Source organism: Zingiber officinale, chromosome 1B (assembly GCF_018446385.1).
Source record: "Zingiber officinale cultivar Zhangliang chromosome 1B, Zo_v1.1, whole genome shotgun sequence".
NCBI classification, from domain to species: Eukaryota; Viridiplantae; Streptophyta; class Magnoliopsida; order Zingiberales; family Zingiberaceae; genus Zingiber; species Zingiber officinale.
Window position 1 is genome coordinate 155,349,461 of NC_055986.1, and position 25,283 is coordinate 155,374,743.

A 25,283-nucleotide genomic window follows, 5' to 3' on the forward strand; every position below is an offset into this window, starting at 1 on the left:
TGTGAGAAGAAAGTGAGAAGTTGCTAGTAAAAAATTTGATAAATGCTGCAAGGGAATTATCGTCGTTTGAGTTGTTCAAAGATTCCCATTTCCAGAGAATTGTTATTATTGAGACTGTAAAGAAATATGCAGAGATAAGTCGCAATCTTTGCTCCCTATCAAAGGAACAAGAAAATAAAAGGCTGAATTCGAAAAGAATTAACTATTCACATAAGCTTGTTACTCCCACCGTAAACGGAGAACAATTTCATTCAATTACAACAACAATAGGCCATTCAGATACAACTCTTACAGCTACAAATTTCATTTCATCTCAATTCACAACTCATACAACTAAAACTTCATCTCGTCTCAATTGATCAGGTTGCTCCTAAAGCATTCTGTGCGAGATCTTCATAATCCAAAAGTGCATTTGGAGCTGTGAAAGTGCATATGATACAATGGATGTACATTTAGGATTTCATCCAAACCATACCTAATTGAACTTGCCACCAGACTTAGACTGGAAGACAACTTAGAAATGCTGGATTATGAAGGCAAAACTAGCACAATCCTAAAAGCAGAAAATGAGAAATCTCTCAAGGGCCCCCTGCCGTAATTTTTTTTTTTTTTTTTTTGGCAAAGAGACAGCATAGTAAAACAAAGACGTGTTGCCCTGGTTCAAGTAGTAAACTGATCCCAAACATGATGGCTGCAAACTAAAACAACACTCCGCATGAGATGTATATACATGGTTCCTAATTATATATATTCCACCTACGTTGGTCAAGAATGGACAAGATTCAGCTCTTCTGGCATCCCCGATTAGTCAGCTCACTATGCCTCTGCCTAAGCTTCCTAGGCAGTGGATAGGCTAGGAAATGACCAAAGGTGTAGCTTAGTCATGGGATAGGAGTTTCATTTCTGGAATATCTTCAAGATGGAAGTTGGTGAAATGACAGTGAAATTCCTTGCCTGAAGCGCTTATGTGGAATTGTAGATAGTGACCTAAAATTAAAATGCAGTAAAAAAAGATGAGGAAGTTAATCATCGGAAGTATGTACATAAGACAGAAAACATTTCGAAAGTAACATAGAAAAGGAAGGAAAGCACAATTACTAGCAATTGAACCTGTATTTGTTTCTATGAGAAGTAGGGGTATAAACCAGCTGAGCTGAACTAAACTGTGTCTTTATTTACTTATCGAGTTTATTCAAGCTCGTTTATTAGAAATTTTATCGAACTCAGCCAGAGCTCCAGTTTTTTATCGAGCTCAACAATGAACATTATTATCCTTATAAGTTGGGTTAAATGTTTATTTAAGACATGAAACTTACATTATTTTCTTATTTTGAAATCTTATTGAGCTCAGGTCGAGCTCAAGCTCTTTATCGAGCTCAGCTAACAACTTTAGTATCCTTATAAATTAGGTTAATGTTTATCTAATATATGAAACTTATATCATTTCCTTATTTTTAACATATCATAATTAATTTACAATTATAAAAAAATTATAAATTACTATACTTTTATATATTGGAATAAAAAATTTAAAAATAAATTTTGCAAAAGTTAATGGATAAGTTTATTCATAAATTATTAATGAACTTTAAGCTTGTTTATTTTATATTTTTTTTTATTATTGAATGAACAAAACCAAGTTTTATCGAATTAAATATTAAACTTGTTACGAACATTTAGCTCATTTGCAACCCCAATAAGAAGCATTGATTAAAAGTACCAAGTTTTATCGGCTTAGACAGTTTAACAAGTATAAACTTAACATGCAAAAACTCAAAATGCTTCTTATCAACTTTCCAGCAATTTGATAACTAAAGTATACACATTAAAATTGCAACCTAAGTATTCATTTAATTTGAAGCATTAATTGCAGATGAGACGGCCACTATTATAATCAAACACAATTAACACTATGAAACTGACAATGCAAGTCAGGTTAGTCTTATTTTAAGTGAATCTCATTTTTGAACTCATGTAGCATGAAGCATTCAGTTTATGATAACCTACATTAAACAGTATCTTCAAGTACTAAACAAATATAATTTGACCAATAGTAGACAAAAGTATTTTGGCGAGCGCAATTATATTAACGTGTTAGGATTTTCGTGTAGCTAATATTTTGTTTGTTTGAAACAGACTTCATCACATATGCAGGGATAAATGAAGCAAAGAAAAGAATTCTGGATTTCCTATCATTTGTTGATGACAACTATGAATACGATAAGAAGCATCGACTAAAAATACCAACACCGCTTACAGACAGTTTTACAAGTATAAACTTAACATGCATAAACTCAAAATGATTCTTATCAACTTTCCAGCAATTTGATAACTAAATTATACAAATTGAAATAGCAACCTAAGTATTCATTTAATTTGAAGCATTAATTGCATATGAGACCGTCACTATTATAATCAAGCACATTTAACAGTACAAAACGGACAATGCAAGTCAGGTTCGTCTTATTATAAGTGAAGTTTTTTTAAGTTGACACCACATATCCAACTCTTAGAACCGATTAATCCCGGGGTGTCCGGCCCAATCCCACGAAAGTGTTCCACCAGCACCAGACTCATTGAGAGACGAGCATTTTTAGGCTCGCTTCTCAATGAGGGGAAAATCCCCTGCTGCGCCGCAGCTGAAATTCGAACCTTAAATCCCTTGGTTGGAGGGCTTAACCATTGCATCATTGCTCCAGGGGCAAGTGAAGTCTCATTGTTGAACTCATATAACATGAAGAATTTAGTTCATGATGACCTACATTAAACAGTATCTTTGAGTACTAAACAAATATAATTTGACCAATAGTAGACAGGTATTTTGGCGAGCAGAATTATATTAACGTGTTATGATTTTTGTGTACCTAATATTTTGTTTGTTTGAAACAGACTTCTTATCACATATGAAGGGATAAATGAAGCAAAGAAAAGAATTCTGGATCTCCTATCATTTGTTGACGACAACTATGATTATGATTGCAATTCCTTGTAACGACAGAATACACGCTGGGTATACAACTCTTTGCCAAATATTATCAGCTTAAGGTTTAATCACTACCTATATAAATAGACCCGTTCAATATTTGTTCAAGGTGGAACAGTCCAAATATGAATTCTTTCAGTTGCATGGTAAATATCAAGGCACATGACATCACTCTCTAGGTCGAGGTGCTTGCCCTTTCAGTTTGGTGAACAGGGATACAGCATATGCTGCTTGTCACATCTGCAACCAATTTACCCACATCAACATTGGATAAAGAGTTCAATAATATATCTGAGTTCTATTAGTCGTACTAGGATATACAGACAAGTGGATTTAGACATTGATTCTGGCATTGCATATTTATTGCATTTTTGCTGGTTGAGGCTTTTATATCCATATATGCCATATGGTTCCTTAGAATCAAGAGATCTGATTAAGTTATAGGTGAGATATGTGAAAAGCTGAACAAATGCAGTCTTGTTACAGTGATCAACTAAACATTTGTGCAGTCCTCTTGAGAACTGGTTAAGAAATCCACCAGTTCTACGGGTGAGCATGGATAAAGTGGGGTTATAAGAAAAACTCCATCATACCTGAAATCAAAACCAAAAAAATAATATATAATAATAACAAGCTAGATTTTTTTCATTCATTCGAGATTAGGTTTTTTGATGTCTTCAAGTTTTAAGATACCTGTTATTTAACGAAAACATATTATAATATTATATTGTTACATAAATAGTATTCCTACTATTACTGGTTTGGATGGGGATTCTAAAGGGTCTTGTATCCAGGAAAACAGATCCAAACTTGAATTTGAACATGTAAGTCTCAAACCCTAAAAACTCCTGAATTTTCAGGTTCGCTATGTAGGTTTTTATTGCCCATTCCTAACAAGTCCTAATTATCCCCTCCACCTTGGACAAATCATTGTACATGCCCACTATCCCCATTGCCTATGCACATATCATCAGCTTTTGCTTTCGACCTAGCCTTCAGGGACAATAACAAATGAAGCAACTACTGAGGAATCTATTGCAGCAACAGAGTCCAGATCCCACTGAAAATAAATGCATTCACTCCCCTCCACTTTAAAAGTTCATAGTAACACTATCTTCATCAACAACCGCCACCAAAGATTCATCACCATTCGTTACTTATCATCTCCCTTTGACAAGACTGGGATACTGGTTGCCCTTACCACTTGCCAATGAGAACCATGGCGTGCTATCTACCCTCCTATAAGTAGAGTTGTCAATTTGGGTTGGTGCCGTCGGATTGATTGGTCTAGACGAGTTGGCCTGCCTCACCCAATAATTTAAGCAGATTGGGTTAAAATTTTATCAATCCATTTAAAAGCAGGTCTAAACGAGCTAACCTGCGTGGGTTATGAGTCCACGCGAGCTAACCCATGGCGGATTTGCAGGTTGAGAAGAAAAAAAAATAAAAAACTTAAAACAAAAGTAGAAAACTCAATAAGCTCGGTTGACCCGCCTAATCTGTAACCCAAACTTTGAAATTCTAACATTTTCTATATTTTTTGTTATTTTTGGGTGGGCTTGAGGACTTGCCCGGCTAACCCGCAATCCACCTTGAATTAAGTTAGGAATTTCTAATGTGAGCCCGCAAGTTGTCACCAAGTAATAAAATATCGATCCCACGAGGATTGTTGATTCAGCACTAGTTAACTTCACACGACAAATTATCTAGACAATCAAAATATGGTACACAAACGCAAGAAAGAGAGATTGAGAGAAGAGAGAGGGAAAGAAAGAGAGAATAGAGAGAGAGGAGCGTAAGTGAATGAAGGATGATAGATTCTAAGATTTCGGTTTCGTTATAATGCTAATTAATGTCCCTCTGCATTGTTCATCTACGTAACTCCATGCTTATACTCGTATAGGAATTTTAACTAAAGTTCGACACAACCCCGGGAAAGTCGCACTGAAGAATCTACCCAAGTTCTAACGCCAATAAGTAAAGAAACAACTATAGAAAATCCGGTTAAAGGAATACCTTCTGTCACTGGCCCCTAGTCATACAATCGCTATAGTTATCCAATTTACTACCTAACGATAAATTAATGCAATTAAGTAGGAAAGGTAACCTAGAAAGTCCGGTTAAAGGAATACCCTTTGTCCCAGGGCCCCCGGTCATACAATCACTAGATTACACAAGTCACTTCCTAACATTAATTTGGGAAAAACTCCTAAAATTCTAATTAACCTCCTTAGTAGAGAATCGATTTCTGTTTCAAGAAAACGCCGTAGAAAGTAAGGGATACCTCCTGTCACAAGGTTCCATGGTCTTACAATCTAAGGCCCTTCCTCTACATGGTGATCAAAACTCTACATCTGAATGTATTGGCCTCACACACATTTTGTCAAACACATACAAGGCACAACACACAGAAACAAGTCATAAAACATATCATAGCATAAGAAAATGTCCAAATACATAGTTCATACATCCACAACACATCATAACTACTTCCTACATCCTAGATCTAGAGATCTACTCCATTGTGAAGGAAATACAACCAAGAGACAAGAAGTTAAGCAATCTACAACTCAAAACATGGATTGAAAGAGAAGAGAATGCTTATCGGTGTGTCGCCGGTCTTCTTGGATGCAATCCTTGCTCCGGAGGTGGACGGATCGGTGAAAATGGAAGATCTAGGGCTCCCCCAAGGGGGAAAATCCTTCCCCAAGGAATGGGGGCAAGCCTCAAGCTAAAGATGAGTGAAAAGGGGAGAAAAACCCCTTTTATAGCACTAGGCACGGGCTGGGCACGACCCGTGCTACGGCCGTGTGAATCCACACGGACAAAGTCTCCTTGGTTTCCAGAAATCTCATACGGCCCGTGTAGTTCACACGGCCTAACTTTGCTTCTCTGGAAATTCCACACGATTGTGTGGATTCCACATGGCCCTGGCATGGCCATTACATGGTTGTGTTGCGGTCGTGTGGATTCCACATGGCCATAACTTGATCCTGGCATGACCCTGGCATGGCTCTGCATAGCGGTCTCATGGAAACGTCTTTTAGACGATCAAGATGTGGTTTTCTCTAGTTGAAGTCTATGGCAAAGTTATAGATCTTGAAGTTATCTACATTTTGATATAAAGAACAACCCGTAACTCCAACCGAGCAAAAAGTTATGGTTGCTTTACTTTCAATCTGCAGTGTAGAAAATTCCACACGATCGTGCCTGTGTTTAGACACGGTCGTGTGAAATCCATACAACCAAAGCATGCCAAAGACTTGATTGTCACATGGTCGTGTCTCATAGGCATGGCCCGGATCTTTTGGAGACTGTAGACTCTGTTTTGCATCAAATTTCTTCCGTAGGATCATACACGTGTCAAGGAACATGACTAGAGCGTATTCCTTGATTAAATCTCCAATTTAAAAGTTTTTTAAATGCCTTTTCCTTCATGTATGTTTCGTGTGAGCATGCTCCTTCCTTTAACTTCACGTTTTAAGGCATTTTACTCCATTTTTGCTCCGAAAACACATCCTATCAATCAAAGCAAGCAAAAAGCAAATCTCCGAACAAAATGAGTAAAAATATGATATTATAATGAAATAGGGTACAATAAATATAAATTATGCTCATGAAATACTAGTAGATATACGTTAAAATATGCATAAAAATGTATATAATATACACACATCAATTTCTCAGCCCGCCAAGTTGGCAGCCAACACCATGCCAGATGATGGGTTTTTGGTGGGCTGACCTATTTGATAGCTCTACCCATAAGACAAGGTTTGATCAACGACTTGCATGGAAGACAAACTCACCTCCTTGCGAAACCACCTTCCTCTTGATGAAAAGGCTACTTATGGAGAACAATGGCTACCCAGACGATGATTCTCTATTCACAAGACATCACTAATATTGCTAGGGATCATCTGGGTAGTGTGTTCTTTGTAGTAACTAACATCTATTCACATGCTCCCGCCAAAGTTGTAACTCTTAGTGGGTAAACCGATGCAATCTCCTTCCTTTGCTCGAGAAAAGTGTGCAAAAGTTGGCTTCTTGAAAATATTTGCAACTAATTAATTTAATTTTTAGCTTTAGTCTTGTGGACTCTAAACTACTTTCATTTTATGATAATTTATCCTTATAATCTATTTAACTTTTATAGATAGAATGCTAGAACAAGCAACAAGAGAATGAAACTTTCCATGGTTTTATATAAACCGAGGCATGCTTTGTTTTCAACTTCTACAACATTGAAGTGATTTCATATTTAAAGGCTTGAAAGATTTTCATTGTTGAAGTTATATTTTTATAGGTTTGCATATTACATTATAAATTTGTTAATTAACATTTGATAAAACAATTTTAGCATTAAATATTATTTTGTTTATTGTAATTTGTTTGATAAAACCCAAACAAAACTTATGGATGCAATGAAATAAGAATAACACAAAATTATGTTTTAGATTTTAATTTGGTTTTTTTCTTCCACATGACTACAATTATTAGAGTCTAAAAAAATTAAGAGATTCGGGTGTTAAAATATTATATTTTAAATTAAAATTAAATTTTAAATTTTGTAATTTTATTTGTTTAGTTTTATAAGCATACAATTTTTAAGTAATCAAGTATGAAACTCAACTCAAACTTGTCTCGATCAAATTTAAGACTTTTTAGAAAAGAAAATGAATGTGAATATTTTTTTATCCCTTTAAATTTAGATGAACAAATTTTTTTTCAAAAAAATTAATCTAGCATGATCAATGCACACATATTTGTAACCATCATCTATTTTCAATGATATTCCAATAAAATAAAAATAGTAAAATAAATTTATGAATTATTTTCTTAATCAAATAAATTTTAAGTTAATCAAAGTGTTATGTCAAACCTTAGTTGTTGTTTAACCTTCAACCCAAAGTTGAGAGAAGATATAAAAGAAAAAGAAAAGTAGAAGCTTAACACAATCTCATTGAGCTTAATTTTCTCCTCACTTACTCACACAATCTTTACGTGTTTCTCGATGTCACAAGGTTAGAACTAAAAAAAAAATTCACTAATGTGATAAGTGTATTTCATATAGGGTTTTTATTAGCATTTTATGTTGGTGCAGCGAAGACCGGTAAGAGGGCGGTGAATTGCTGTAAACAAAAATGAAACTACCCTCCTCGGATTTCAACTCAGAATAAATACAGTAGTAAAATAATAAAGACAGAAAATAAAAGCAGAAACAGAAATTTAACCTGGTTACAACCAAGAAGGTTGTTAATCCAAGGCAGTGAAAAGCGCACTAAGAAAATTCTCCTTCTCTGAAGGCGGAGAAGCCTTTTACACTCTAATTGCTCAGAACTACTGCTAGGAATTGCTTAGGGATTGATTGCTTGAGTTGTTGTTGAATTCCTAGCTCCAGGGGCCTTTTTATAGCTCCTGGAAAGTCCATCCCGAGGGTCCCTAACCAACTTGGTTGATCACATCAAAACTATCACGGGGTCCAACATTTTATACACATCATGTGATATCTTAGGAGCATACATTACATAGTTTATTCCCTTTTATTATTGTTTTGCTATTTTCTTGTTCGAAGATTTGCTCGTGTTGTTTCATTGTACAGAACGAAGAATCGAAGCTAAAACAGAGTTAAAAGAGCATTGGAACGAAGACATAAAGCAAGGAACACCCTCTCAACGTGTCTAAGACACGGGTGTGTTCCTCGGAACGACAAAGAGCGAAGACGGAGTGACCTTGTGCTTTCCAAAGCTACACACGGTTGGTCCGTGCCCACGGGCCACGTCTCAGAGAGACCCACAGCCTGACCATGCTTGCCAGGCATGATCGTGTCCCAACACACAGTTCGACCATGTGTAAAACACATGATCGTGTCCTATTTTTGCCGAGGTCACAAAGAAAGACACGGTTGTGTCATCCTATCGTAAAATTCTCAGATTTGTATTTTTGGAAATTCCTTCTGATTCTAAAGCCGGAGGAGGGTACAAAAGAATCCCCAAGGCTCGTGGAGAGGGGAGAAGTTCCCGTGTGATAAGGAACCCTAGGAGAGTCATTCCAAGGAGTAGGAGGAATTCTAGTTCGTGTTTGGAGCTTATTCAAATTATGTCTTCTTGTTGTAACTCCATGTCCGAGTAGTACTTTTGATTTTAGAACTAGAGAGTAGCCCATAATTTGTAAAATCGTGATCACGCAAGACCAATTTGGAGTCAGAATCGGATCGGTCATAATCGGATCGTAGAATCGTATGATCCAACCATAAACCCTTAACATTTTATGGTAAATGATTAATATTTAGAAAAAAAAATCAAAAAAAGTCATTTACATATAAATAGATTAATAATTTTATATATACATACAATCGTCGGCACTCAACACCACATTTGACATTATTACATGTATAAATTTAAATTCATTAGTACTTTAACTATCATTCTAGCACTATAGCACTCACTAATATTTATATTTTTCATATCACAAATTAAAGAGCATAACATTTCTACCAACACAAATAACAATAATCGCATCAACCTCAAGAATGTTACGTTCACAGGATAACTTAGTTTAAAGGTCAACAAAGCAGCTGACGTATCGGAAACTAAAGCAGCTCACGTATCAGAAACTATTGAAATATTTGATTCAAACAAGAACGTCGGAAACAATCTTTTAAAAACATGTTAATTCCGCAGAATACTAGAAATCAGGCACCCACTAAAAAAACAATTCTGCAAGATCCAGGATCGATTCGGCGTTCCAGATCGTACGATTCTACAATCCAAGATCACGATTTTACAAACCATGGAGTAAACCTTTGACATGCATACATCCTATTTTTTTCCGTAGTTTGATATATATATTTGTGTTTCTTTATTTGCTTGTGGTTCGACTCTACTATGCATACGTGAACTTGATGCCAAAAACAAGTTTTCGTATCCCAAGGGATGCAGCCGTGCAGGGAAGGACCGAAAGGTGAACATAATCCTCCAACTCGTAGAATACCAAGATGTGGGGTGTCAGTCACGAAAGTAGATTGGGTTACCATGAGGATTCCGTGGGCAGTCACATAGCTCAATGGGTTCGTCTCGATTCGGCATCATGAAGTAAGGGAAGGCAACTCGTGAATCGTGGGGCATCGTGACAGGAACCTTCATGAGAAAGAAATTCTTCAACAATGCTGCCCTAAAAGTAGGCATTGTGTTTGGGTGGATACACTAGTGTAATTCCAGAAAAACATGTCGATTAAATCGAGATTGTCTACCTACCTAAACAACCAATGAGAATTTGGAGACCAAAATATAAATTAGATTGTCAACGGTGATTGTGGTGAAACCGAAGTCTTAGGATCACTTCTTAACATCGGATTTCTCCCTATAAACTTTTTCTTGCGATTTTCTCTGTTTTCTAAAGATTTACACATCTTTCAAATTCTCTAGATAACTGTTTTCACATCGTAGATCGGTACTCAATTTCTAGTCTTTATGGGATCGATACTTTTTATTACTTGACGACGATCGTGCACTCGCAGTTGCGCGATTATAATGTTAGATACCTAATTTTATCATATTAAATTTTATTTTTTAAAAAAAATAATTAAGCTAAATCAAATTAATATTTTGAGTTTTAAGGTGGAGTAGAAGTCAATTTAGGATTATATGTAGCTCATGGAGTAAATATGATAACTATGATCAAGGGGGCTAAAATCGAACTAGAATAGGATCTATTATGGCAAAATTAACATTAAACCAAGTTTATATATAGAATGAGTTGGTTGAATGTATTTAATTAAGATAGCAGTATTTTTGAGAAGTTAAAAATTATATTTAATTCCCTTTTCTCTCTCTATATGCATTCATCCTCCATTTCCTCTGATCCCTAGGCTCCCTAGGCTCTTTCCTAATCCATCTTATTGCCCACAACACTTGTCATCCATTGTTGTGCTCATTGTGCCCACTTTTGCCCATCTCTCTCCAAGGTACTCTTTCTCTCCCTCTCTCTCTCTCCTCTATTTCTCTCGTGATTCGTTGGTTTAGAACAACTTGGCATCTCAATCCATGCACCATTTTATTCTCTAGTCTCACATATCCTATTAGTAATTGGCTAGCTAGATCCTTTGGTGGAGTTATATATGAACTACTTCAACTCACATTTAGACTTTTGACTAAGCCTATACAGCTAACTCCTATGGACTTTGTCTATAACTACCTACATTAACCTGTGACTATCTTGGTCCATTACTAATCAAGATCATGATACAAGACCATATACAAACTATTTCAACTAAAATCAATTACAATTATGGCATAGTGACTTCAAATAAAAAACGTTTAAAAAAACAAGTATTAAAACACACCACGACAGTGCTGTGTAAAAAAGTTTGAAAATTAACGTGATATATCTCAACTAGTTTTCCATGTTAGTTCTTTCCTAATAAGTAATATATTATCTCCTGAGACCTATTGCAACTTTTCTCTTGCTTGAGAATTTTCAATCATTAAAGTTTAAAAACAGAGTACATATCTTGAAATTCCAAAATAAAATAATTTTCTCACCTTGGTGAACTAGAGAATTTATGAGTGAATTGACCAAGCATGGACCTCAACATTCCATGGGCTTCCTCAGCAACCTGTAGGAAAGATGCAATCTTAAGATTGGATAAATAAATTTATAATGATGACTAAATATACAACATTATCCCATGGAATAGCTGCAGATACTAGCAAATGAGCCTCTATAACAGAACCATAGAACCACTAAGTCACCCCTCCCCCCAATACAATTGACAACAGGAATAGTGACAAATCAGAGGCAAAACAAGAATAGTGACTATAGGATTCCTTCAACAACTCATCATCATAACGCTAATTGCACTAAAAGTGGCAAAGAAATGAAGACTTGAATTCTGGTCATTGGCATAATACTGTTTATTCAAGTTATGGATGTGTCCAGATATATATATATATATACACCATTTTGCAGTAATATTTCAACCTCACCAATATCATACCATTGTGCAGTTTCATCCTATGTAACGCTAAGTGCCTTAAATCACAATGCATGGGATGAAGAGAAATCATAGTACCAGGATCTCAGCTTCATCCCAAGTTGTTCAGACTCCTCGTCCCAATATCTGACCTGCTATTTCTACCTGAAACACTTAATTACATTTTAACATAAACTAACTACTTTGTTTCTCTTTTACATACAACTAAAGAAACCTTTAGAAAATTTGTTTATAAATAGTAAGTTGAAGAGGATTCCAGAGATAAATGTCATTGATTGAGTTTTGAAGTTCCCATCAAAATGACCTAAACAGTTCATACAGGAACCAGTTTTTACAACAAAGGCATCTTTTGCTGTATACTATGGTTTGGAAAAATCAGCCCAACCCCAATCTGGATCAAGATTGGACAAATCCAATCCAATTCCTACTAAGGCAACATTACAAAATCAACAAATTTGCTTAAATAAAAAAAAAAAAAAAAATAGAAGTTTTACAGATGGAATTGAGTAAGACATGATACCTTATTTGAAGGAAGTGAGTTGGAGAGATTGTGGAATACTTGTTTGAGGCATAGGAAAAGTCCAGGGCGCCCTTGTATGCAAGTTCTGTTCGAACATGGATGCGTGTGAGTTTGGCTATTCACAGGATGGGGCAAGTTCGAGAAGTATTGTTCATGAGTTTGTTGCATGAAGGCAAGTAAGTTAAGAGTTTTATCTAACTTTTAGTAATGCCAATAACTAAAATAATAATTAAAATATTATAATAAGAAGAATAAGATAAGTGTTTTAAACAAAATAAATTAGAGTTTTAAATATATTAAATTAATTTAATTAATAATATTTTAAATATCATATTGATTAAATTAAATCAGATTTTAACTTAATTAATTTAATTACGATTAAATAAATTTAAATTGGATTTTGAATCCAATATAATTAACTAAAATTAATAACATTGATTTAATCAGAATTAAATTTGATTTAATAAAACAGATTTTAATTTAAATAGATTAAAACATGGATTATATCAGACTTAAAATAAGAATTACCTTAAATCAGATTTTAAACTATTAAAGTAATTTAATTAATCAAATTTTAAATCATAGATTAATCTGATCAATTGAATTTTATTCTAATTAGTTGAACCGCAATTACATCAACTCAACTTAGATTTTGAATGTAAGGTTATTAACTACAACTAATTGTATTAAATAAATTGAGTTGATTAGAATAAAAATTGATTAAAATTTGTTGTTATATTATATCCATATTTTTCCAAAAAATTTTACCAGTTCCGATTACACTATCTGATGCGGCTGAAATATAAGTTTTTAAATTTCCAAAACTAGCACTGATGTTGCCAACCATGCGTATACATCCTCAAGGAATAATCTGAAAGAAAACCTGAAAATTTGGGTACTTACTAGTTGTGAGAACCCAGAAAAGAATAATTTTGGTCAATTTGACACAGGAAAGGCTTTTAAAGGATGTTTACCTAAACCATATCAATTAGAAGAGAATGGGTTCAGATGTTTATGAGCTTATTAGCTTCAGACAAAATACCAAATGTATTCCAAATACTTGGTCATACAATGGTCCACATTTCTACTCATAACTTGCAATACTAAGCAATCTCAGAAATGATATGCAGAAGGAGATCAGATACAATTTTGTGTCCAGTAAATGAGTTTCTCGGAATTTCTCAAAGTATCTACTACGTGGTTTGCAGTTGACATAAGATGGTAGCCATGACGACAATGCAGTTGACAAAAGATGGTAGCCATAATGACAATGCAGGTGAATAATTAGTCCATTATTTATTTACCTCAAACTAGAATATAAAAAATAAAGTTAAAGGTTGGAGAAAAACCTGTGTAGATACTTCTCCTTTATTAACTGCAACATTTGAAACTAGAGACTCGTCATTAAGAACAAGGCTAAAACCCTCCATAACACACTGCACAAAAGAACAATAAAATACGAGGGGGGAAAAACTGGAATATGCAGAGAAATGCCATCAAGAAGTGGTGATACAGACAAGTTCTGTGAGGGAAGTGACAGAAGATGGTCATTGTGAACCCAGTGATCTTTGATCCATTGTACGAGAATCTTCTGAAGTACTTGCAACTGGCAAAACATCATTTCTGGGGCATGACTGATAACCAAAAGAAGATGAATCATTTACAAGACCATGTTTCTTGTTCTCTGAGAACACACATATATCTCCTGTGATATTTGGGCCAGTGAGAGAAGTCTTCAAGTATTTCTCTGGAATAAAAAATGAGGATATCATTATGTGCACAGAAAAAATTCTTTAACATATGATGACTGCAAAAAAGTAAAATGAAAAGAAAAAAAAAAAAGTAAACAAGGTTTCAAGGATAATGTGTAACAAGGGAAAACTTCTGACAGGGCAAGGTTAGAATTAGATTAAATCGATAAATAGAAATCACATTAATACAAAGTTCTAAAAGGCTAATAAAATACATCATAAAAGGAATTGGCACAACTTCATGAAATGGAAACAAGGTATTATGAACTGGAAAAAATCAGTAAATTAAATGTCCTCTAGCATTAGGTTAGACTTTTATAATTCCAGTATAGCTACTGTAGCAAAAGATGTACCAGCCAGATATCTAAGGGATATCTCAGCAGCTTGTTGTAGAGCTTCCTTCCTTGTTTTTCCAACACCATCACCTAACTTTTCCCCGACAAACCAAATCTGGGAAGAAAATGGATGTGTCTCAAGATACTTAGGAAAAGAGCAAAAGTCAGCAATAAAATCCTTCAAAATTTTTATAATTACATATTAAGCTACTCAATTTTCTTTCTTCTACCATATGTTAGCAATAGTTAAGAAGATAAGCTTAAGCTACCATTTGATGCAAAAAAATGAAGAAAACAATAAATTGATTTTAATAATTTTCTATCTTAGGTGTTGGTATCTTTTAATTTGGTAGTAATCTTTGATGGGATTATGGTCTATTTTTTTCCTAATTTGGTTAAAGTTGAGTCTATAAAAGAGTTGCCCTATCAATATAATAGAAAGTTTTAATTAATAAAATTTTGTTAATTCTCTGTGTGAAATTTCTCCCCTTTATGAGGTTCTTTTTCTCTGTCAACAAAATTATTCTCTTTTGTTTTATCAACTTTATCCCAATTTTCTGTCCAATTTTCATTGTATTTTAAGAGTTTGAATTGGTATTTACATTAATTGGTATAAAAGTCTAATGCCTTAATGATCTCTTCTCACAGTATTCTCATCCATCTACTACCACTTTTGCATCTCATCTACCTTCACCATCTTTCATCATCAAACTACTCCACCAGCCTACCACCTCCATTGTCAATCCATCCATAATCACCATCACTATATCCCTTTCAACTAGACCTGGCTCGGACCCATAACCGAGTCAACAGTCTAATTACCCATTGACCTAGTTAAATGGGCTAAAATCGTAATCGGTCTGTCCCCAAACAGGTCAGTTACACTTCAAGCCCAGCTTTAACCATGAACCGGCGGTTCAAACTTCAAGCTACTAGTCCAAGCAATTTTTTTACCATTGGAACCAGCAATTCTGACCATTACAGCAGCTTTTTCCTCTTTTTTTGAACAGATGAGATTATTTGACTAATTTTTTATCATTGGCTATGATCAAGTGACCGTTATTCCCCAATCTCTATAAATAGGCTATTCATTTCATTATTTTTACATCAACTACTCTACTCTACTCTTGTCTCTAAATTCTAAAATCTCAATTGTTTTCAACTTCAATTCTATAATGAAATAGCAATTCTGAATGTGGATCTCAATGATATTCAATTTACCGATGATAAACCAAAGCAACTTCTGTTAGATGCAAGAAAGTATTGAAACTTCTAAGGTTCAGGTTACTTCATCTTTAAAATCAATTATTTTTACTAAACATTTTGAAAAAACTATCTTTCGTACGAAGAAATGCGTGCAAAATGTAAATATTGCAAGGTCTCTTATAAATTTCAATCGAGTGACGATTATGAATTATTGAAGGACACGCCACCGACTCAGTTTAGAGCCGAACATTCTCAAACACAACTGTCTATATTTTCATTGACTAGTTTATTAAATATTCTAATATTAAATTAAGAGAATCATTTTTAGTTTTGGGTCTAAATACACATTTGAGAATTTTTGTAAAGAATCACTTAACCCAATTGTTAAACATGTTCCCCGAACTACACTTACTCATATAATTAAAAAATTAGTTACACAAGATAAAAAAAGATTTAAATTTAAAAATTTAATAAATTAAATAATAAGGTATTTTTATATTCTCATATTTAGAGTGGCCATTGAGCCTTTGATGAAGCAAACACTTACAACATATCTCAATTAATTTGTTTAATTTTAGAAGAATATAAGATTAACTTCCAAAATATTTTCAATATCATTGGATAATGTTAGTTTTAATACTGCAAGTATTGACGAATTTAGGTTTATATATTAACTTGCTATTGGTGGTTTATCTTTTCATATTCGATGTGTATGCCATATTTTAAATTTATGCGTCCAAGATGAATTAAATTTTTTATAAAAAAAATCAAATTAAATCAATTAAAATTTATATTTCTTATTTATGGTCACATCCTAGTATAATGAAACAATTGGATAGATTTTGTAAAATTAATAGAATAAGACATAAAAAAATTCCACGTGATGTATCGACACATTAGAATTCAATATATAAATTATTACAAAATTCATTTCAATATAGGAAATTATCGTATTTATTTTTTACACAAAATACTAATAATAGTTGTAATAGATATAAGATCATATAGAATAAGATACCCCTACTCGAAACAACAATAGAACCAAAATAATAATGCAAACAAGGAACCAATTTTAAATTTGAATGATGAACTTGTAATTTATTTTGGTAATTGTACTAGTATAGGCATAGAAAATTTGGTATCTTTTAGCTTTGGTAAGGGTTCTTTTAATTTGGTGAGAATGTATTTATATTTTTCAATTAGTGATATTTCTTTTCTAGTTTAATTGATAATATAAAATATCATATATCTTTGTATTAATCAATTTTCATTTAATAAAATTTTCCTTTGATTAATCTCTGGGATGTTTTCCTTTGTGAGATTCTTTTTCTTTTTCTCTATATAGTATCCCTTTACTTCATCAATTTTGGTTCAATATTTTTAAGTAATTTGAGGGTTTAATTTTGGTGTTGAGTCAATTTAGTATCAAAACATTCTTGTGCTACATCAAATAAATTCCTAAATCTTGATATATCAGTTATGCTAACCAAAGCATAATTGAGATAAGATGGCATGAAACAGCATGCCCCTATTAAAAGAAAAAAAAAATAGGAATCTTAAATCTTTATATATGAATAATGCTTACACAAATTAACTTAAAAGAATCATCTGAGAAATTAAACTAGTGCAAGAGGATATTAATGAAAATAAAAAAAAAATGGAATTTGGGTCCCAAAAGCAACATTGTTGACCATATTCTTACCTCAATAGAAAATTGCAGTTCTGTCGCATCAGAAAGAGCGGTTCGAAACTCCATCTACACAAATGTAGAGAAAGAATATATAGTTAGCTCCTTGATACCAATATCTACTATATGAATATCTTCCTTTTCAACACATCTTGTATTAATATAAGCAGGTATATAAGTCATTCAGTAACACCTTATTTCCACATTTTGTTGCTATTTCTTGTAAAACTCTAGCAGGGGAATCTGCTCTCTCTATGGTAGCTTGTCTTTGTTCAAATTGGGCAGCTTTGTGACTTGAAATATTTTCTCCCACCAGCATCTCACCTTCAATATTGCAAGTTTGATTAACATGGAATGGTCCATTGATTCTAAGAAGGGTCTCACCAACTTAGTTGTAAGCAGAAAAGGAAAGATTACAAACAAAATTGTCTTGGAGAAATCCAGCAAATTTTGAGCATTAAACAGTTTATCTTAAGAAACAAGAGATAAATAAGTGAATGTGTTTCCAGCAAATGTACATCTATGATGTCTACCACCAGCCATTTGAAAGATAAATTGCTAAATCAATGAATGGAAACCAAAGCAAGACATTATTTGATAAAGAAAACGCAATGTGCATGATAGGCAAGAAATAAGTAACATAATATATAAAAAGGCATACTGTCCAATAACCAAGTACGGGTGCATCATTAGTAAACAGAGAACAGATTCACAAATTCAGCTGTCTTCCAATGGCGGGTATCCTGACTGGTATAATAGGCTCATCTGATAAAAACAACAGCATGTTTGGACAGAACTCCCTCCCATTTATACGTGCTCAGATATTATCAATTAGAATAAAGAGTCATGTTTGCATCACTAGGTACATCTATCAATGCAATAAGTGTGTCTACAATAACATATTAGAGTAACAACCTGAGTCATGTCAAGAAAGATATGACATCACTCTTCCACATTCAAACCTCAAATCATCCTCAAACTTGGCCTAGCCTGTCCTTCCAAAATGAATTGGACAGTAATAGCTACCTCTCCAAGAGGAAGCATCAAGCATCAGGCGATGATTGATGCACTGTTTTGATCAGCAAAACTGCTTCAATATTTTATTGTCCGTCTCAAAAATGATCAAAAGTGATTGATACATCAAAAATTAAGTGCTAATGAGGCCTAAGGTTACACAATCTTTCCCCTTTAATCTGAGCCCTACATGTATCACTACCGTTCAATTGAGCTCAACCAATCCAATCTATTCAACAACAAGCCTAGATTGATTGAGCATGGATCTATCTCAAATGGTGAGATAAGACCTATGTAGCCAACTTAATTAGTAGGGATTCATGGATTCTTGTTGTTGTAGAGATTGGATGGTTGAGTTCAAAGTTAGGATATTGATAGATGTCAGGCTGCGATTAAAGAGGAAATGTTAACCTTAAGCCTTTATAGTTTTTTGATGTATCAGCCACATTTGATCATTTCTGAACTCAACCAGCCACTTTTGTTCTACACAACAGCAACAAACCATGAGTCCCCACTAATTGAGTTGGCTACATGGATCTTATCTCACCATTCAACATGGATCCATGTTCAATCAATCTACCATCACATGCTAGTACAAGAAAAGGGTTATACAATAAGAGGAACAATAAAAGAGCCAAGGTTCAAATCCCAAATTGGACGAATATTCTAGAAGTCAACTTCTAAGTATGCATAAGTAATACTTCGGATTTACCCGTTAGACAAAATAGGGAAAGACTATCAACCTTAAGGATTAGTCGGACGAAGCCCGAACACTTGGATCACCAAAAAAAAGGCCTATACAAGTAAGACACTAAGTGTAGGAAACTAACATGTTAAAATATAAATATAAAATATAAAATATAAAATATAAAATATAAAATATAAAAAGGTTAGTATGTTCCAACTTCAATGTCCTATACCAATTCCACTCAGGCAATAGTTGTGAACATTGTCAAGACATATTTGCTACATAATCACACTTTTAAAGTTTTTATGTGGCACCAACTAATTCGAGCTTCTTTTTTTACTTGAAAATTATTTGGACAAGAAAGATAATAGTCAGTATTCATGAACAAATATTCACATCTAACTGGTAGCCTAAATATCGATCCCTAGATAAGACATGGGACAACAATGCAGCAACTTCAAGCGCAAATTCAGGAGAATGGACAGACATCTAATAAATATAAGCAGGCATAACAAGAGACAATATATTATTAAAATTAAGTTTTTGATAAAGCATAGCTAGAAGAAACTAAATTTGACAACCTTGTAAATCCAAAGAAAAATTCTTTAACTTTTACGCACAAATTAATTCAACATAGAAAGTCGCACAAGTAGAGAGCTATATGGTCAACCAACAAAAGTTGGAATACAAAGAGTGTTGTCAAGCAAAAAGAGCACGAGTAAAATCAAAAAACATTTTTTTCAGAAATATGATAAAAGTCTAAGAGGGATCAGTGAATTAATGCAATCTTTGATCATGCATAGTACCTTGGAAGGAATTGAAGTTTGATGAATAATTTGGGCGAACACATTTGCCTCCATTGTGCAACTGAGAGTCATTAATGTAGTAAACATAAATCACTCAATTCCACAGTTCAAGACAAATTTGCCAGGTCAAGACCACACACTACCTGCATGGTAAACCTTCTAGTTTCATGAAGAACTCTATCTGAAGGAACAGAGTTATCTCTCCCTTGCATGAAAGATGGATGCCTAGAGCATTTTCTGTATCTTGCAGGATCTGGATCTCTGCTTAATTCTTTAGATGTTCTTTTCTGCTGTCTTGGGTTCATCGCTTCTTCTAATGGAAACCAATTTCCTTGTGGATGTGCAGGAGATATTGAGACATGAAGTGGGGGGCTCACAGGAAATGTAGCAGTAGATTCTCTTGTGTCCTGACCATGTTGCAATATAAGAAGCCTTCTCCTTGTGTCTGGATCTAATTCTGATTCAGGAACTTCACCCTCTTCTCTAGCGGGAGAGCCTTGGAAGCTAGTTTCAGGAAAGGTTAATTCACTTACAGACCTACCTACTGTAACAGGCTGAGTAACTTGATTATTTGGTAAAGGCACCATCATTTGCATAGCTGCCAAAGAAGTGGTCCCTAATGTAGGAATTACGTGTTGTGGAGAAGATACTGGCATTGGCCCAAAGTTAGTAGCCATTGGCTTAATTACTTGAATGCTGCAGTTTGTTTCCTGAAAAATTGAAATTGGCAATGCTAAAAGAACATCTTTTATGCATGAAATATCAAAACTAAAAGAGAGAAAAGAAAGAAAGAAACCTTCTTTTTCCTCTCGGCCTGAGTATCAGCTGTACCATCAAAACCTAGCTGATCTTTGTTTATATTCATTGTTGAACAATCATCCTAAACCAGGCCAAAAAAAACTAAAATAGAAGTGAAAAAGGAAACACAAGTCCTAAAGTTAGAAACCAGGTTTACCTCAGATATCAAGAAGTTGCCCACATCAGAAGCAGCTGGAAAATCTCTCATTTCATCTTCATAGGATATTTCACCAATCCGTGGTAGTATACTCTCATCAAATTCCCTAAGAAAAAGAAAAGAAAAAAAAAACCTGTCAAATGAAAGATCTAATAGTACGGTAGCTGGAAGCATGCATAACAAACTCAACTTAATGAAGCACTTACCTGAAAAAGGCTCCTCTAACGTTGCAAGCAACATTTCTTGCAACATATAAAACTGGGATGGTGATATTTGTCTATGAAAGGTTGAATCACTTTTTAATATATAGTAAGAATGATTACAATATATAAAGCATCTCATCCATAAAGGGATTCACCATACCTCTGCTTGAGGAGCATAATATGGGGAAAAAGCAGGAACAACATGAACTTGTGGTTGATCTTTTTCATCCCATACTTTCAGACGATCATCAATTACAAGTGCCATCTTTGGATGGCATACCCCATCGTGGAAGACATTAAGCAGTGACTTTCTTGAGCCTATGGTAGGATAATCAAATAACATCAATACATAAAAAACACAACCTAGGCCTTCGGAAACAGAGAAAAATCAACAGATACATGCAGAGATACCTCAACAGTTGTGTAACAAGTATTCTTAATACAGGAGCTTGCATATGATAGTGTACAAAAATAATATACCATGTACCACACTAACAAGATGTGTGTGACATACCTGACTTAACACAAATTATGCGGTCAAGGAGCTTTGATGAGTTGATCAAGTTAGACTCTGGATCTAAAAGCCTCCACATTTCCAAAGCATAATCTCTTTCAGCCAATGTACACACATAGACCTCAAAGCGCTTGCGACCTCTTGCCGTTAGATAACTTCGAAGATCTTCCCAAGCAGGCCTCAATCGTACAAGAACACTTGTATCTCTTATCTGAAATAGAATTAAGTAAAATTGTGCTCTTTACTCAAACTGATTTTATTGACACAGAAAAGCAAGGAGATTTTAAAATAAAATGATGTAATGATTCCATTATCATGCAAAATATGGTGTCAATGAATCATGATTAACTACTATTTTCAAAGTCTAGAAAGAGCAAAACTAAATAAAGTGCAATTGGATTTTAAGTGGCAGTATAAAAAACATACCAATGGATTTACACGTGTCAGGATAATGTTTTTCTCTTGTAACCTTATTACTGGTCGTGCAATCAACTGATGGCTATCAGACAAAGGGGGGACCATCTCAGCTTGAACCTTATAAAATTTCCCATTCTCAATGACCTGGTCATTTTCGGCATATTGTTTCAAGAAAGATTTGTCTTCTTGGTATCGTTGGATCTCCAAGACCATGCCAGCAATGCGTTGAGGATCTGTTGCATTGTTTACTTTTCGTTGAAGTGCATCAATTCGATCCTCAAATGAGCGCATTGTATTAGCAACTAGAAGTGTTTCATCCAGATCAAACACTATAGCAAGGCACCTTAGATTCAACATTGTAAGAGATGAATCATATAATCCTGATGGAAGAATAAACCCCCAGAAACAGGGAATTGGAGTAGGATTTTTTTTCGAAGCCATTGCCACAAGGTGCAACTCTGCTTCACCTATTGGAACAACAGCAGTCTGCAAGCACATTGAAAATCAAAAAAAAAAAAAAACGTGCAGCATTACATCATAAACTTCGTTCTTTCTTCTAATAGTTTCCTAGGCCTTCCTCTACTCTCCTCACAAGTATTAATCATAAGCCTGGAATAGAAAATTAAGCTATAGTCTATGAAAGCTTATTGAGCAAATAAAGCAATGTTCATAGTTTCAGCATGATCGCCATATGAAATATTGACATGTTACGTGCCTTTTCAATATCACCCAATAAAAACCTTCTTGAGTTATGCAGAGATAAGGAATATGAAGTTCAAATACCTCATTGGTAGATCCAAAACACCTTGCATACATACGAAGTTTACTATGCAAAACAAAACAGGAAATTTGCTTAGCAAATCTAAGAGTAAATTTGCAGCCAAGTAGGCCACAAAATGTGCTAGTATTTTTCAGCATTGGCGTAAGAACAAAACAATATAGGATTTAAAAATCAAGGAAAGATATTTACAAATATATTTCAAAATATAATTTTTTATGTATAAACTTTATCAGTAGTGAAAAATAATATTGATTTATTCCTAGAATATCCATCAAGAAAAAAATTGGTGACATTGGAAATATCAAAAAAATTGTTACCTAAGGCAGGACAAGGAAATTTACAAACACACACACACTTGTATATTTTTGTCTATATCAAAAACAATCTTTAATAGGCAAAAAAAAACCTAAACTAAATCAGTAAAAAAAGTCAATGCTTTCATTCTTTTATATCTTTAATCACGCTTAAAAATGATTCTGTTGAACAACAGCCACTTGCTATCATTCTTGTTTACACAGCCATGAGAATTCTATCCCCTTCATATGTTCCAGTTGTCTCATGCTTCAAATTTTAATGCAAGACAATGTGATAATAGCGAAGAAATTCACAAGGAATGAATAAAGTAAGTCAATTCCTCTTATTTTTAATGTTGTTAAAATTCATACTAAATGGATTATAAACACTAACTGAAACAAAATTTACCCAGTGTTAGAAGTTTTATAATAATTGTTTAAGACAGTCTCAAAAGGGGGAAAACCAATAAAATAGAAATTATTTACAAAAGTTGCAACGGATGCAATCAAATGTCTTTCGTAGCTAGTGAATCTTCACTTTTACCATAATCAACTAATAAATGTGATCTCCCATGATCTCTCATGTAAGTTAAATGTACAAATCTACATGCATGCAAGCAAAAGATGCCACAATCAATCATAATATATATATGGCCGTTTCCTGTTTATCAATAGCATGCAATGCAAAAAAAAAAAAAAAACGTGTCTGCAAAAAATTGATCACTTGAACCACACAAGTATCAAAACACTTCACAAATCAAGCAATCAACTTAAGTGAATATTAATAAAACTTATCATGAATATCTTTGTCCCCCAGTTGTGGGCACAGCAACTAAAGAAAATCATCTTTAAACATCTTAAAATTGATCACTCCGACTAGATAATTAATGTAACACATCACAGATCAAGCAATCAACTCAAATGAATATTAGTAAAACTTCACATAGTAATTAAAGAAAATTATCTTTTCCTCTTTAATCATCGTATCTTCACTTATTCAAATAATCCCAGATAACTAAGTTTTGCTAGAGCGACATTTGTCTAATCAGATCATGAAAAGTGAATTTCAGCAGCTTATTCCCTCCTCAAAAAGAACGATCTCTAACAAGTTCATGTGCGTGATATTTTTACACGGTGTACGGAAAGATTCACTCTTAATCATCCAGGAGTTGTCATAGAAGTATTTTGGTGTGTGTTTTGTTTCCATTTGGGGAATATTACCTTATTCTCAGTGTCGAGAGTAGAGTGCAAAGAGAGCAACCGCGAATCGTTGGACGGTGGCGACTTTGACTCCATCTTGAAGCAGACGCCACCGGAAGCAACAGCGTGTAGAACAGCAAGAGGTGGACATCGTTCGCCAGGAGGGGATAGATGGGAGATCCGGATCTCCGTCATCCATGAACCAGAGTTCGAGTTCTGGGGAATGATTTCCACTTCCCCAAGGAAGGAATTTTCGTAGTAAACAGCCGATTTAACCATTTTTACAGAATCAAGATGGGAATTTGATGATCAAAAACCAAATTTTCTTCAGCAAGATCAACAAATCTAGGTCCGATCGTTCAGTAAACACTTAAAATTCAAAGTCCGGTCTCAGAAAGGAAAAGCAGAGAGAAAAAGGGAGTCATAGATCTTTCAGCAACCAAGGAAAAGGAGTTCAGTTATGATCTTCACTCCTGTAAGAAAAGACCAAAACTTTCTGAGGTCCGGGTTCATCTTCCAAGTGGTGCAAATCTGTAATTCGAGGTTCTCAGAGATTAGATCTGTTCTTACGAAAAGGTTTTCTTTAATCTGTCCTGCTGGAAGAGGAATTATCGCCGGAGCTCGGATTCATTACGGGAAGAGGGGTTTAATGGCTCCGCCGTTTGAGATCGGAAATTTACAGTTGGTTTCGCGAGGGAGGCGATTCGGGGGTTCCTAGGTGTTCTTCCCCGTTTCGTTTCGCTGGCTCTCAGGAGCCAGCGTTGGGAATCTGAAACCCTAGCGCTACGATGGTTGGATTGGAAGGGTGACGAGCGAAAGCGATCGCTTTAAAAGCCAAATAACATTAGTTAAATGTGAAAACAAACATAATGGTTGATCTGTACCGCATTCGAATTAGCAATTTAAACACGCTTTTCTCACGGACCACGTCACCGTCA

The 25,283-nt window shown here is 34.4% G+C and overlaps 1 protein-coding gene across 6 annotated transcripts; it reads right to left on the reverse strand.

The window, feature by feature from the left end:
- Nucleotides 1-164: 164 nt before the first annotated feature.
- On the reverse strand, nucleotides 165-25,167 carry LOC121985689 (RNA polymerase II C-terminal domain phosphatase-like 1). Of its 6 annotated transcripts, XR_006113242.1 has the most exons (18): nucleotides 24,367-25,166; nucleotides 22,081-22,557; nucleotides 21,655-21,865; nucleotides 21,301-21,458; nucleotides 21,144-21,214; nucleotides 20,938-21,043; nucleotides 20,779-20,862; nucleotides 20,126-20,692; nucleotides 19,983-20,043; nucleotides 17,668-17,798; nucleotides 17,490-17,543; nucleotides 14,600-14,696; nucleotides 14,013-14,242; nucleotides 13,845-13,931; nucleotides 12,496-12,580; nucleotides 12,054-12,119; nucleotides 11,524-11,597; nucleotides 165-987 (listed from the first exon to the last, which is right to left on the reverse strand). XR_006113242.1 is itself a non-coding variant. In XM_042539300.1 (13 exons), exons 1-13 carry the CDS (start codon nucleotides 24,622-24,624, stop codon nucleotides 14,043-14,045), a joined length of 2,475 nt encoding a protein of 824 aa, XP_042395234.1. In that variant the 5' UTR covers nucleotides 24,625-25,167; the 3' UTR covers nucleotides 13,995-14,042. The 6 variants fall into 6 exon arrangements, 1 of the variants encoding a protein (XP_042395234.1); XR_006113247.1 differs by lacking the exon at nucleotides 12,496-12,580; XR_006113243.1 differs by lacking the exon at nucleotides 12,054-12,119.
- Nucleotides 25,168-25,283: the final 116 nt, after the last annotated feature.

Excerpts from the sequence above, each read along its gene's own strand:
- LOC121985689 (XM_042539300.1), bottom strand. The coding sequence starts at position 24,624 with ATGGTTAAATCGGCTGTTTACTACGAAAATTCCTTCCTTGGGGAAGTG. Across the intron at positions 20,693-20,778 it reads AGGCCGAGAGGAAAAAGAAG|GAAACAAACTGCAGCATTCA; the intron begins GTTTCTTTCTTT and ends TCAATTTTTCAG. Across the intron at positions 17,799-19,982 it reads AAACTTCAATTCCTTCCAAG|GTGAGATGCTGGTGGGAGAA; the intron begins GTACTATGCATG and ends GCAATATTGAAG.